The sequence below is a fragment of the Macaca nemestrina genome, chromosome 7 (assembly GCF_043159975.1).
Source record: "Macaca nemestrina isolate mMacNem1 chromosome 7, mMacNem.hap1, whole genome shotgun sequence".
In the NCBI taxonomy this organism is placed as follows: domain Eukaryota; kingdom Metazoa; phylum Chordata; class Mammalia; order Primates; family Cercopithecidae; genus Macaca; species Macaca nemestrina.
The window spans coordinates 34,623,526-34,637,889 of NC_092131.1; the positions used below are offsets into that span (position 1 = coordinate 34,623,526).

The window sequence follows — 14,364 nt, forward strand, 5'->3', positions numbered from 1 at the left end:
ACTAGGGTCACCAAACTTGGCAGCAGAAATAATCTTAGTCTTATTGTGATAACTACCCAATTACTTTATTATTTTTCCAGTTGCAGTTCAAAATGTTTTGTGGAAATATTTTTTGCTGTTTGTGATTTTCAAAGCTTACAGGGGAAAACAAACTTTCCAGTGTTGGAGAGCATTGAACAGTTTATGGATTGTGTAAAAGAGTCAAATTTCAGTGCAATTATCTTTTCCTAGACATTTATCCAACATTAAAAACTGACGATTATAAAAAGTAAAGGCTTAAAGTATATTTCAACCATAGCTAAGAAATGTAGAGTTAAATCTAGCTTGTGTGTGTTGAAACCCATCTAATTTATGTAAATTCTACAGATTTTAATTGGTGGCCAGTTTTCATAAATGGTGCTTAAAAATTGGTGCTGATACCATAGATAGTTATGCCTCTGTTATTCAGATAGTTTCAGAATTGTATACTTATAAATGTCAATGCAAGTTTATTTTAAAATAACAGCTTTTAGGTTTGGCGCAGTGGCTCATGTCTGTAATTCCAGCACTTTAGGAGGCTTAGGCAGGCAGATCACTTGAGGTCAGGAGTTCGAGACCAGCCTGGCCAACATGGTGAAACCCTGTCTCTACTAAAAATACAAAAATCAGCTGGATGTGGTGGTGCATACCTGTAGTCCCAGCTACTCGGGAGGCCGAGGCATGAGAATTGCTTGAACCCAGGAGGCAGAGGTTGTGGTGACCTAAGATCATGCCACTGCACTCCATCCTGGGTGACGAGTGAGACTCTGTCTCAAAAAACAAACAAACAAAAACCAAATAATAATAAACAATAGCTTTTATAAAGAAAACAAAACGCTGTTTCTTAAATTTCAGTTGTAGCCCACAGACATCATTTGGTTCTTAAGATACGTGTTTTCTCAGCTCTTGTATGAGTATTAGCCTTGTAACCTTAATAGATAATTTATTCTGTGTCTGGAATAGAACATACATGTTATTTCCTTATGTATGTTGTGAAATTGATCAACACACATGTACATATAGATTGATACTAATGTAAGTTAATGGAAAGCCAATGGTCAAGCTCCCCTTAAGTGGTATGGAGTTTCTAAGTGACATCTTACTCACTAAGAAAAAGTATGACAAGGACCTTTGATGCATACTCATTTAATTTTATGTATTGCATTTTTAATGTGATTATGTGGTCATTTGAATGTGGACTTTTTTTAAAATTGATGACTTTCACATAGTTGACCACCAATTTTAAACTTAAAAAATGTATATGGAACCAGTTTTCTATTTTCTGTTCACTATTATAAAATTTAAAATACAAATCTCACCAAACCAGTATGCCCTATCTTTTCCTCTGCTGCCAAATTTGGAAGATCTCTGTTTTAAATGTAAACAGCGATTACTAAACTAACTTGGTACTCTGCATGGATACAGGTTCTGATTTCTTCTCACTCTTTCCATGGATTCTTAGGCCATACAATGTGTTTCCCTGCATTTTCATGCACCCTTCCTTTTTCCCTGTCACTCCTGGTATGGATAACTCTTTGAAACTCACTCCCACCCCTTCTCCCACTTTTTCCTTTCCCCAATTTCTGTATGTGCTTATTGATGTGAAACTCTGGGACATTTAGGCCATACAATAATAGCGCTCGACTTGTCCCCCTGTTCCTCCAGGAAAGGAAGTTCTTCAAAGGCTTCTTTGGAAAAGTAAGTTTGATGCCACATACATGCTTGCTTTATAAGGAGTTACACCCCTAGTGTACCACTGACATATTTTTTAAAAGTAGCACAGCTTTGGTTTCTTTATAATACAGGAATTGGTTTGACTGTATATGGAAATTAATGAATTAGGAAGTTGCTATCCGTAATGTTATCAGTGGATCTACTGATACTAAATCTGATGATTCTAAGAAATTCCAATAAATAGGCTGGGCATGGTGGCTCATGTCTGTAATCCCAGCACTTTGGGAGGCCGAGGCAGGTGGATCACCTGAGGAGTTTGAGACCAGCCTGGCCAACATGATGAAACCCTGTCTCTACCAAAAATACAATACAGGTGATGTGCACCTGTAATCCCAGCTACTCGGAAGGCTGAGGCAGGAGAATCGATTGAACCCAAGAGGTGGAGGTGGCAGTGAGCCGAGATCACGCCCCTGCACTCCAGCTTGGGTGACGGAGTAAGACACTGTCTCAAAAAAATAAAGAAATTCCAATAAATGAATCAAGTAGGTTAAAAGAGGATTATCTCCTCAACAGTAGGTATTAAAATAAATATTATTTGGTCTTGTAAACTCTGGTTATATTAAAATATTAGCAATATTTGTAACAAGTGGATTTTACATGATGCCCAGTATTCACAGGGAAATCGGAAGAAATATTTAAGTAAAAATTAAATATACCCCAAAGTTTACATTCAGTGCAATTTTTTTTCCAATCTAAATTAAATTTCAGGAGAAGTAAGTGAAAGTGGATAAACTTGGATAAACTTATCTTTAGGGATCCTGCTATGATTTTTAACCTGCATTGCTAATCTAAGAAAAAGTATCTTAATTATTAGCCTACCAAATATCTGTCATGTGGAATGTTGTTTATGTAGATGCTTTTCAAATAATGATTATTCAATGTTCATATCTCCCTAAATTTAAGAATATATGGGGTGGCTGTACTAATATCAGTAAATATATTTCTGAATATATTTTGTGTCCAAGTTTATCCTTGTTTAATTTTGAGTAAGTGCTAAAACTAATTCAGACTGAGACAGTATGAGAGAAAAAATACTCTCATTAGATAACAGTATAAATTACTAATGATTTATGTGATTAACAAAATCCTACAATTTTTTTTCTACTGCATGGTTTTGTCATTTTGGAAATTTGTTTTAAAGAACAAATAATTTACATTTCCTTCTCAATTAAATGTTTAAATGTAACTCATTTTTACATTTTCTTGTTCTAACTTAGGTCACCTTTATACTAATGTAAACACATTTGAAGTGTTTTGATCTAATGATTTAATTCAGTTACTCCTGTTAATCTGAAATAAAAAGTCAAATAATTCACCCACACATGTCACAGTACGTTTTATTTATTTATTTATTTATTTATTTATTTATTTATTTATTTATTTTTTTTGAGACGGAGTCTCACGCTGTTGCCCAGGCTGGAGTGCAGTGGCGCGATCTCGGCTCACTGCAAGCTCCGCCTCCTGGGTTCACGCCATTCTCCTGCCTCAGCCTCCTGAGTAGCTAGGACTACAGGCGCCCGCCACCGTGCCCGGCTAATTTTTTTTTTTTGTATTTTTAGTAGAGACGGGGTTTCACTGTGGTCTCGATCTCCTGACCTTGTGATCCGCCCGCCTCGGCCTCCCAAAGTGCTGGGATTACAGGCTTGAGCCACCGCGCCCGGCCCACAGTACGTTTTTTAATAGACATTTTGGGTCTGAGTCAGGTTAATAGGTCCTTAGAATATGGGATACATATCTAGAAAGAATCTTATTATTTCCTGTGTAGCATAGCATTATAAGTAGGCATTATATTTGTTAAGGAAATTGATAATTGTTAAGGACACTTTAGGAAACTTTTTGTGGTGTATTTTTTTTTTCCCAAATAGTTTCCGAAAGCAATTACACATCTACAAGTATCATACAATTTTAACTATTGTTCAAGTGACCAGTTTTAATAAGTCTACTTTACTTAAAACAGCAGATAAGGCTATGTACAATAAGCTATATAAGATAAGGCATCATAGATAAGATGAAGGTCAGGTTATAACAAATATTGATTTGTTTATTTATTTATTTATTTATTTTATTATTATTATTTTTTTTTTGTGACGGAGTCTCGCTCTGTCGCCCAGGTTGGAGTGCAGTGGCTGGATCTCAGCTCACTGCAAGCTCCGCCTCCCGGGTTTACACCATTCTCCTGCCTCAGCCTCCGGAGTAGCTGGGGCTACAGGCGCCCGCCACCACGCCCGGCTAGTTTTTTGTATTTTTTAGTAGAGACGGGGTTTCACCATGTTAGCCAGGATGGTCTCGATCTCCTGACCTCGTGATCCACCCGTCTCGGCCTCCCAAAGTGCTGGGATTACAGGCTTGAGCCACCGCACCCGGCCTGATTTGGTTTTTAGAAAGACAATTTTTAAAGTATGTATTTTAGCTGGATGCAGTGGTGCATGCTACTCAGGAGCCTGGAGTGGATTAAGGAACAAAGCTCTCCCCTCAAAGTCAATCCTGAGGTCACAGTATTTATTCCTACATATAATGGGGCCATGATGCACCTACACTGTAGCTGAGCTGGATCACACTGTGTTTGGTAGGCTTTTCACTGCATTTTTTTTTGCTACATGATGAATTTGTATAGTATAAGAAAGAGAATTATGAATCATCTCACTTAATCCTTAACCCAGAAATAATAATTCTCTAGTTTTGCAGTGAGAAAACTGAGGTTTGCAGAGGTTAAATGACCTGACTGTATTCACAGATATTTATAATAAGTGGTAAAAAATGGGATTTGAACCCGAATAATCTGACTTCAGAGCCAAAAGTACTATACATTGTGCTATACAATAACTTTATTTTCATATTATTTTTAAGTGAAGATTTTATCTCAAAAGGTGCTAGTAAGTAAAGAGCTTCTTAGAAACTCACTTTTACTTTCTTTTTTATAGAGTAGTAATTTAACTTTAGATTTTATTTCTAATCAGTTACTTTTTATTAGTTAAAGCTTTAAATAATCATCTTTTTTAGTAGAGACGGGGTTTCACCATGTTAGTTGGCCAGGCTGATCTTGAACTCCTGACCTCAGGTGATCTGCCCGCCTCGGCATGTGCCTGTAATCCCAGCTACTACTCAGGAGGCTGAGGCAGGAGAATTGCTTGAACCTGGGAGGTACAGGTTGCAAGGAGCCAAGATAATATCATTGCACTCCAGCCTCAGTGACAGGAGACCATCTCAAAAAAAAAAAAAAGAAAAGAAAAAAATTCCTTTTCAGTGGTTCAAACTAACATTTTATTTATTTGGAAATATTTAAATCCTACATGTTGAGTATCTCTTATTCGAAATGTTTAGGACCTGAAGGGTTATGGATTTTGGATTTTTTTTTCAGATTTTGGAGTATTTGCTTATATATAATGAGATATTTTGGGGATAAGACCCAAGTCTAAATGCAGAAGTTATTTGTGTTTTATATATGCCTTATACATATAGCCTGTAGATAATTTTATACAATATTTTAAATAATTTTTATAATTAATTTATATTACTTTATTATTTTATAATTAATAATTTAATTTTGTGCATGAAACAAAGTTCATGTACATTGAACCATCAGAAAGCAAAGGTATCACTATCTCAGCCACCCATGTGGATGTAGTCTGTGGTTGTTTGGCATTACTATCATTCCCTACTTTGAATTTATATGCTACTGATAAGCAGTCATTTTCTTGCACTTATTCACACATAAGTACTTCGCTTTAAAAAAAAAAAAAAAGACCTACTGACTGGGCACGGTGGCTCACGCCAGCACTTTGGGAGGCCAAGGGCGGGTGGATTGCTTGAGGTCAGGAGTTCAAGACCAGCCTGACCAACAGGGTGAAATCCCATCTACTAAAAATACAAAAAAATTAGCTGGGCATGGTGGCACACAGCTGTAGTCCCAGCTACTCAGGAGGCTGAGGCAGGAGAATTGCTTGAACCCGGGAGATGGAGGTTGCAGTGAGCCTGGATCACGCCACTGCACTCCAGCCTGGGCTACAGAGCAAGACTCTGTCTCAAAAAAAAAAAAAAAAAAAAAGACATACCACTAGTAGAGTGAAAAAATAATATGTTCAGAGTAACTGAGCAGCACCATAGCATCACCAGAATACATATGTCAGCTGTTTAACAACAGCAACAACAAACAATGACAGGCTTTGCCTTCCCCTCTGAGGCTGTGTTTTGATTAAAAGATTACTTACACTGTATTTTCTTTTTTCCAAGGTAAAAAGAAATATCAGAAGCAGTTGAGGGGCCAGGAAGTGGGTCTTCTAGGGATGAAGTGACATTCTGCTAGATGGCTTTTTTTTTTTTTTTTTTTTTGGAGACAGGGTCTCACTCTGTCACCCAGGCTGGAGTGCAGTGGCACAATCATGGCTCACTGCAGCCTCAAATTCCCAGGCTCAGGGGATCCTCCCAACACAACCTCTCGAGTAGCTGGGACTATAGGCGTGTGCCACCACACTCAGCTATTTTTGTATTTTTTATAGAAACAGGGTTTCGCCATGTTGCCCAGGCTGGTCTCAAACCTCTGAGGTCAAGTGATCCACCCACCTCACCCTGCCAAAGTGCTGGGATTACAAGCATGAACCACTGTGCCCAGCCTGCTGGATGGCTTGTGTGTTGTATGCCTACATTTTTTTGTTGTTGTTTTTTTGAGACAGAGTCCCCCTTCATCACCCAGGCTGGTGCGATCTCAGTCACCACAACCTCTGCTTTCCGGGTTCAAGTGATTTTTTTGTTTCAGCCTCCCGAGTAGCTGGGACCACAGGCGCTTGCCACCATACCCAGATAATTTTTGTATTTTTAGTAGAGAGGGGGTTTCACCATGTTGACCAGGCTGATCTCGAACTCCAGACCTCAAGTGATCTGCCTGCCTTGGCCTCCCAGGGTGCTGGGATTACAGGCATGAGCCACAGCACCCAGAATTCTTTTCTTATGTTATTGGGGAAAATTTTTTTTTTAATGTCAGGGTGATTTTATACTAATATATAATTTTTTACAGTGAGTCATTTAAAGAGTTTGGAAAACAGAGAGGGGCAAGTATTGTCCCTTATCTTACCTAGAATGTGCTTTTAAATGATAATTTTTTCTTTAATTTGGAATCTTTCAAATCTTTCAAGTTGCCGTCATTTAATTCATCTCCACACTAATCTACAAGAAATAGACTGGTGAGAGAGACTTGATAATATTACCGAGTTTGCTAGGTCAATTGTGGTTTGATGAAAGCTCAAAATGAAGAATCTTACAGAACAGTGTATGTTATGGAGTTTTTATCCAGTACAGTTCCTCATAAGTTTTGATATTTTGTTGTTCTTTGAATCATGTATGATTTAATGATCCAGGATAAATAGAACAACAGTAATCAAGAAGTGTTTTTATTAAACACTTTTATGTGAAAGTAAGTAGATAGAAGAATTGTTTGCCCCGATTCTGAATTTATGACTCATAGTCAGGAAAACTGTCTCTTTTCCATAAGTTGCCTCTTGGACCTGACCTTCCCTATTGTTACATCACCACCTGATAGGAGCAGTGCCTCCAGAAACTTTAGCAGTATGGAACAGATAAATCTGGGTCTGTTACAGGCCTGTAATCCATTGTAAGCTTACAAACATTGTAAAAAGAGGGGCAAAAAACACAAGGATCTGAAATAACTTTTTCCAAACTAATTAAATTGCTCATTGCCATGGCCGGGTACGTTGGCTCACGCCTGTAATCCCAGCACTTTGGGAGGCTGAGGCGGGTGAACCACAAGGTCGGGAGTTCAAGATGAGTCTGGCCAAGATGGTGAAACCCCGTCTCTACTAAAAATACAAAAATTAGCTGGGCGTGGTGGCAGGTGCCTATAATCCAAGCTACTCGGGAGACTGAGGCAGGAGAATCGCTTGAACACCGGGGGTGGGCAGAGGTTGCAGTGAACCCAGATCGTGACACTGCACTTCAGCCTGGGTGACAGAGTGAGACTATCTCAAATAAATAAATAAATAAATAAAATAAAATAAAATAAATAGCTCATTGCCTTAGGAAAGCCAATAATGCACTCAGCTTTTTAGGGATTATTACATGCAACTTCATTAGCATAGTTGGCTGTACTGGGCAAATACTTTGTTACCAAAAATTACATGGCACTTAATGTTTGAAAAAAGGTTTTTATAATTTTAACGTATTTGAGGAACCCTGTGAGCTAAGTAATCTGTATTCCCATTTTATGAAGAAGCTGACTCAACATAGAGACAGGAAATACTCTTAGGCCACCCTATTAGATCTCTTTTTGAAGCCATTTACTTGTATTTATATAGAGCTTTATAGTTTATTATGTGCTTTGACCTACTTTCTAATTTGCCATTCACAACAGTTCAGTGAATTGGACAGGGTAGTTCATGAAACTGCATTTTACAGATGAATAAACAGAAGCTCAGAGAGTTCACCCAGCTAATACTAAATGGCAGTGCCTACAGTGAAACCAAGGTTTTCTGAAACTTAGTGCAAAGTTCTTTCACCTACCCCATGTTGATGTTCTGTCATTCAAAAAGCATTCCTCTGCTTTCCTCAAGTATGCCTTAATTATAATGAATGGAGAAGTGTCTAATGCAGAGGACGCTAGACAGCCCAAGGGCCTGAATACTTCCATAAACGTGGACTTTTGGCCTGCACACAGGCTTTTATATAAAAAGTAGGATATTCATCTTAAGAATTAGCAGACCTGGCAAAACAGCGTGCTTTCTATGTGGCAACAGTGTCTTGACCTGAGTAACAGCTGTGCCCTTTGCCTATTCGCCACAATCCCTGCAACTCCCTGTTGTCCCTGCTTTACTCATTTGTTATCTGCCTTTAACTCTTGTATGCATTTGAGTTTGTGAACTCCTCTCTGGGTTATGTCACTTTGATTTATTTTTCTTTGTAGCAACCACTTCTGACTGTATAAAAATCACCAAAAATATTATAATATCTGTTCTTACAGCTGCTGTTAATATACTGCCAAATATAGTTTTTCAAGTTTTTATGTTTTTATAATTGCTAAGTGGCACCATTAGAAATGGTTAAGTTTTAGAGAATGCATGGTTGAAAAGTAATGTGTATGTAATCCCAGCACTTTGGGAGGCTGAGGCGAGTGGATCACCTGAGGTCGGGAGTTCGAGACCAGCCTGACCAACATGGAGAAACCTCGTCTCTACTAAAAATACAAAATTAGCTGGGCCTGGTGGCACATGCCTATAATCCCAGCTACTAGGGAGGCTGAGGCAGGAGAATTGCTTGAACCTGGGAGGCGGAGGTTGCGGTGAGCCGAGATCGTGCCATTGCACTCCAGCCTGGGCAACAAGAGTGAAACTCTGCCTCAAAAAAAAAAAAAAAAAAAGGAAAAGTAATGTGTAACTACGTTGTTTTAACCTAATTCCTGAGAGTAAAGGATTTCATGGCATTTATGACTCCACTCTTGAATTAGTGTATTCAAATCTCCATTCTATTTTATATTTCCTAAATTTTCTCCTCTATGACAACTTGTACTTAGTGCTTATCTTCATTCTGGATCCTATTCTTTTATTATTATTATTATTATTATTATTATACCTTAAGTTCTGGGACATATGTGCAGAACGTGCAGGTTTGTTTCATAAGTATACATGTGCCAAGGTGGTTTGCTGCACCCATCAACCCATCATCTAGGTTTTAAGCCCCGCATACATTAGGTATTTGTCCTAATGCTCTCCCTCCCCTTGCCCCCAGCTCCCCGACAGGCCCCAGTGTGTGATGTTCCCCTCCCTGTGTCCGCGTGTTCTCATTGTTCACCTCCCACTTATGAGTGAGAACATGTGGTATTTGGTTTTCTGTTCCTGTGTTAATTTGCTAAGAATGGTGGTTTCCAGCTTCATCCATGTCCCTACAAAGGACATGAACTCATTCTTTTTTATGGCTGCATAGTATTTCATGGTATATATGTGCCACATTTTCTTTATCCAGTCTATCATTGATGGGCATTTGGGTTGGTTCCAAGTCTTTGCTTTTGTGAATAGTGCTGCAGTAAACATACGTGTGCAAGTGTCTTTATAGTAGAATTATTTATATTCCTTTGGGTATTGGATCCTATTCTTTAAAAGTGCGTCTGTGCTCATATATTGTTTCCCTCCTGTTCAAGGGATGAACTATCTGTGCTCCTTGCAGAGGCCAACTCCTCCACCAGATTATTCTAATTCCAACTCTTACTTACTCTGGCAATGCTACCCCCTGTCTCCTCTGTAATCAGTTTTCTTTCTCTAGTGGATCATCCATTAGCATAAAAATATACCATCTTCTTTTTAAAAAAAGTTTTTTTCTTGGTACCCTCAGCTCCTTCTTCTGTTGAACCCATTTAATCATCTCCACAACTTTTACCTCCACCACCCCACCACGGCTGCCCTTATCTTCTTTTGTATTACTATTCCAGTAGTCCTATTGCCTTACTCAGGCTATCAGCAGCAATTGACGTAGCCCATCTCTCACTCCCCCTTGAAACACTAGTTCAGGGATCATACTTTCCCAATTTTCCCCTTCGTCTGTGGACTCTTTTCAGCCTACACCTCTCCGTTAATGATCTCATCCACAATGTGATGGCTGTAAGTATCATTTATGTAATATATGCTGATGGTTTTGAAATGTATATCTCCATACATCTCCCCTGAACTCCATAATGGTATTTCCATCTTAGAAGCAATATAGCATAGGAAGCAAGGGCCCAGCCTTTGGTGCCAGATTACTTGCACTTGCTAGCTTTGCGATTAATGCCTACTTCATGTGGTTGTTGTGAAGATTAGATGAATAAACATAAGAGCACCAAATGGCCTGTTTTGGTAGATAGGTGTCACTATCATCATTATTAAACTTTTTCACTTTGATATCTGCTAGTCACCTCACCCTTTAATATGTCACAAATCGAATTCCCCCAAGGAGAGAAGGATCTTTCTCTCCTAGTTTTTTCCAGTCTCAGTATACAGCATCTCTGTCCCTATGCACTAGCCAAACCCTGGATTTGACCTTGACTTCTCTTTTTCTTATACCCTACATCCACTCCATTAACAGTTCCTGTCTGCTTTAGCCTTCAAGAACCTAATCAGTTCTCACTATCTCCACCACTCCTACCCTGGTCCAAGCCAGCATCTCCTCTTAACTGAACCATTGCAGTAGCATTCTACTAGCATCCTACTACCCCTGCTTTCATTATTGTCCTCCTGCCATCCCCTCTTGAGAGATCGGCCTGAGTGATCTTTTTAAGACAGAGGTCTGGCCGGGCACAGTGGCTCACGCCTGTAATCCCAGCACTTTGGGAGTCCTAGGCAGGCGGATCACGACGAGATCAGGAGATCGAAACCATCCTGGCTAACATGGTGAAACCCCGTCTCTACTAAAAATACAAAAAAATTAGACAGGCGTGGTGGCGGGTGCCTGTAGTCCCAGCTACTTGGGAGGCTGAGGCAGGAGAATGGTGTGAACCTGGGAGGTAGAGCTTGCAGTGAGCTGAGATCATGCCACTGTGCTCCAGCCAGGGCAACAGAGTGATACTCCGTCTCAAAAAAAAAAAAAAGACAGAGGCCCAATTATGTTGCTTCACTGTCCCATGTCCCCCAGTAGCTTCCTGATCTACTCAGGGTAAAAGCCGAAGTCTTTTAGGCCTTGTAGGCCATTGTATATGAATCCCCTCTGTCTTTTTCCTCTTTTATCTCCTCCTAGCCTTCTTCTTGCTTCCTCTGTTCCAGCCACACTAGCCTCCTGGATATTCCTTAAACACACCAGATATGCTTTCACCTCAGGGCCTTTGTACTTGTTGTAACCTCTAGTAGAACACACATCATCCAGATATATGTGTGGCTCACTTCCTCATCTCTTTCTCTTCACTCAAAAGCCCCATTATCAGGCATTTACTGACAACTTTTAAAAAAATCCAGACACCACTCTCCACCAGACACACACACTCCCTATTCCACTTCCTAGCTTTATTTTTATCTGATAGGGCTTATCACTGTGTGTCATGCCATACATTTTACTTATTTGTTTATCTCTTCCTCACTGAAATGTAAGCTCTGTGAGGACAGTGATCTCCACCTGTTTTGTTTACTGCAAATCTTCAGTACCTAGAATAATTTGTGGTCCATGGTAGCTGCTCCAAAATATTTGAATTAATGAATAAAGGAATGAATGAGAAATGTACTGCTCAAGTTCACCCTGTTGTGGGAGGAATCAGATAGGTAAAGACATGGTTACCAAATTGTGTGACAATAACAGGTGCTCCAGGAGCAAAGAGGAAGAGTGAATGTGAAAGGTTGTAATGAAGGCTTCTAGGAGGAGATGACACCTAAGGCTGAGCCTAAAAACTATGAGTTCCAGTTAAACTAAGTTAGAAGAGAAAGATTTCAGACAGAAGGAACAGCACTATCAGGGACATTGGGATGAGAGAAAACATGTTGCACACTTATTCATTCATTCATTCATTCATTCATTCAACCTAGGGGTGTTGAGAAGGACACAGAAGATGAGACCCAGATTTCATTCATGGATGACCAAGGGGATGGTGGAATCACTCATTGTGAGAAGGGATAATTTGGTTTTGGACAGGTTGAATTTGAGATGCCTCTAGAATTTTCATTTCAGCTACTATATACCTTTGAAAAATGAACTTAATATTGGAATAATCCCTAGGTCTCCCCTCCCCCAATTGAAGTGATTTGGCATACTAGAAGAGCTAAATTGCCTCTCCAAACTCTCCTTTACTGTGTAGTTGATGACATGCTCCATGCTTGTTTTTTCCTAAAAGCCTTTAAGTGCCCCTCTCATTTAAGAAAGTACAGGAATAATTAACCTTAGCGTCTGAGACTAAAAGTTACTGTACTCTTCCTAAGCACAGTACAATCTCAAATCCTGAAGAAAGTTGTGTTTCTATCCTTTCGCTGCTTTGTTCTTTGGGGTATATTCACTGGATTTTGGAATTACAAGACAAAATTTATTATACCATTCTGTTCAGAAATTCAAATATCAAATTATAGACTTCAAGGCTTTTCTGATTTAAAAAACGATGAAGCTGGGTTTCCTCTGAAAAAAGTCTCTTGTTTATTACAAGGCACACTATATCATGGTTTCCTGGTTTATATATCACCATTACTCTGTAATGCCTGCCTCTGTGTAGATGTGGCAGAAAGACTGACCAGTGATTCTTTACACATTGGGTACCTTTGAAGACCTCTTTAGTTTGTAGCTGAAGGAACTTTGCACAGTAGAATTGCAAATCACTGTTGTTCTGAGAGTGACTTGTTCTGCCCTAATTGGTCTGCTTGCTGCTGTTGCTTCTTAACATTTCAAAGCTATGCAAAATTAGGTTTCCATGTGTCTTTATAGCATTTCTTCACTTCAGCTTACATTAGAACATCTGCTTAACCCTTTTGCTCTTACTTAGCATATGCCCAGCAGAACTGTCTTGCCTCCAAATGTCATTTTTATTTTTGCCAATGGCATGCTCTTATCTCATTGGTGATCTTGGGAATCATAGAATTTTAGAGTTGGACAGCACCTTAAAATGGGTAGGATGTAAATACATTTGTCAGAAAAAAAAGAAAATGAATTCAGGGACACAGTTCCAACAGGTCTAATATTTCAGTATAAAGAATTATCTTTCCAAGAACATTCAATTAATTACTTTATAGAGATTATGATTATATCAGATGTCACAAACTATGGCCCACTACTGTATTTGTTTTTGTAAATAACATTTTATTGGAACAAAGTCATGCCGATTTGTGTACATATTGTTCTGGCTGCTTTTGTGCAATCATAGAGTTGAGTAGTTGCAATAGAGATTATGTCCTGCAAAGCCTAAAATATTTTGTTATCTGGTCCTTCACAAAAAACGTTTGCTAATTCCTAATTTCAACAGTTTAAAAACTCATTTCGGCCAGGCATGGTAGCTCACACCTAAATCCCAACATTTTTGGAGGCTGAGGCAGGCGCATCACCTGAAGTCAGGAGTTCAAGACCAGCCTGGCCAACATGGTGAAACCCCTTCTCTATTAAAAATACAAAAATTAGCCGTAGCTGGGCATGGTGGCAGGCACCTGTAATCCCAGCCATTTGGGAGGCTGAGGCAGGAGAATTGCTTGAACCCAGGAGGTGGAGGTTGCAGTGAGCCAAGATCGCACCACTGCACTCCAAGCATGGGCGACAGAGCAAGACCGTCTCAAAAAATAAAACAAAACTCATTTCTCCCAAGGATAACATCAGTTATACTGATGAAATAAAAGAGCAATGTAAGAATCTTTCCACCTACCATGTATATCACCGACTTGTCATTTTCATCCTTTTTCAATTTATTTTTAAAAAGTGGTTTCAACTGGGCATAGTGGCTCACATCTGTAATCCTAATACTTTGGAAGGCTGAGGTGGGAGGATCACGTGAAGCCAGGAACTTGAGACCAGCCTGGGCAACATAAGACCCCTTCCTATAAAAATGAAAAAGTCCTATGAAAGTCCTATAAAAATATAAAAAGTCCTATAAAAATAAAAAAGCCAGGTGTGTTGGTACTTACTTGTGGTCTCCCAGCTACTCAGGAGGCTGAGGTGGGTGGATGACTTGAGCCCAAGAGTTTG

The 14,364-nt window shown here is 39.2% G+C and overlaps 1 protein-coding gene across 12 annotated transcripts in view; it reads left to right on the plus strand.

Moving 5' to 3' along the window:
* LOC105494287 (NUMB endocytic adaptor protein) overlaps positions 1-14,364 on the plus strand; it is a 192,023-nt gene that overhangs the window by 147,442 nt on the left and 30,217 nt on the right. For 9 of the 12 annotated variants that reach the window (XM_071099898.1, XM_011762570.2, XM_011762581.2 and 6 more), the window contains one exon: positions 1,684-1,716. The exons of the other annotated variants lie outside the window; for them this stretch is intronic. In XM_071099898.1, the coding sequence (XP_070955999.1) occupies positions 1,684-1,716 (33 nt within the window). The remainder of the gene's footprint in view (positions 1-1,683; positions 1,717-14,364) is intronic. 12 annotated transcript variants of the gene reach the window in all.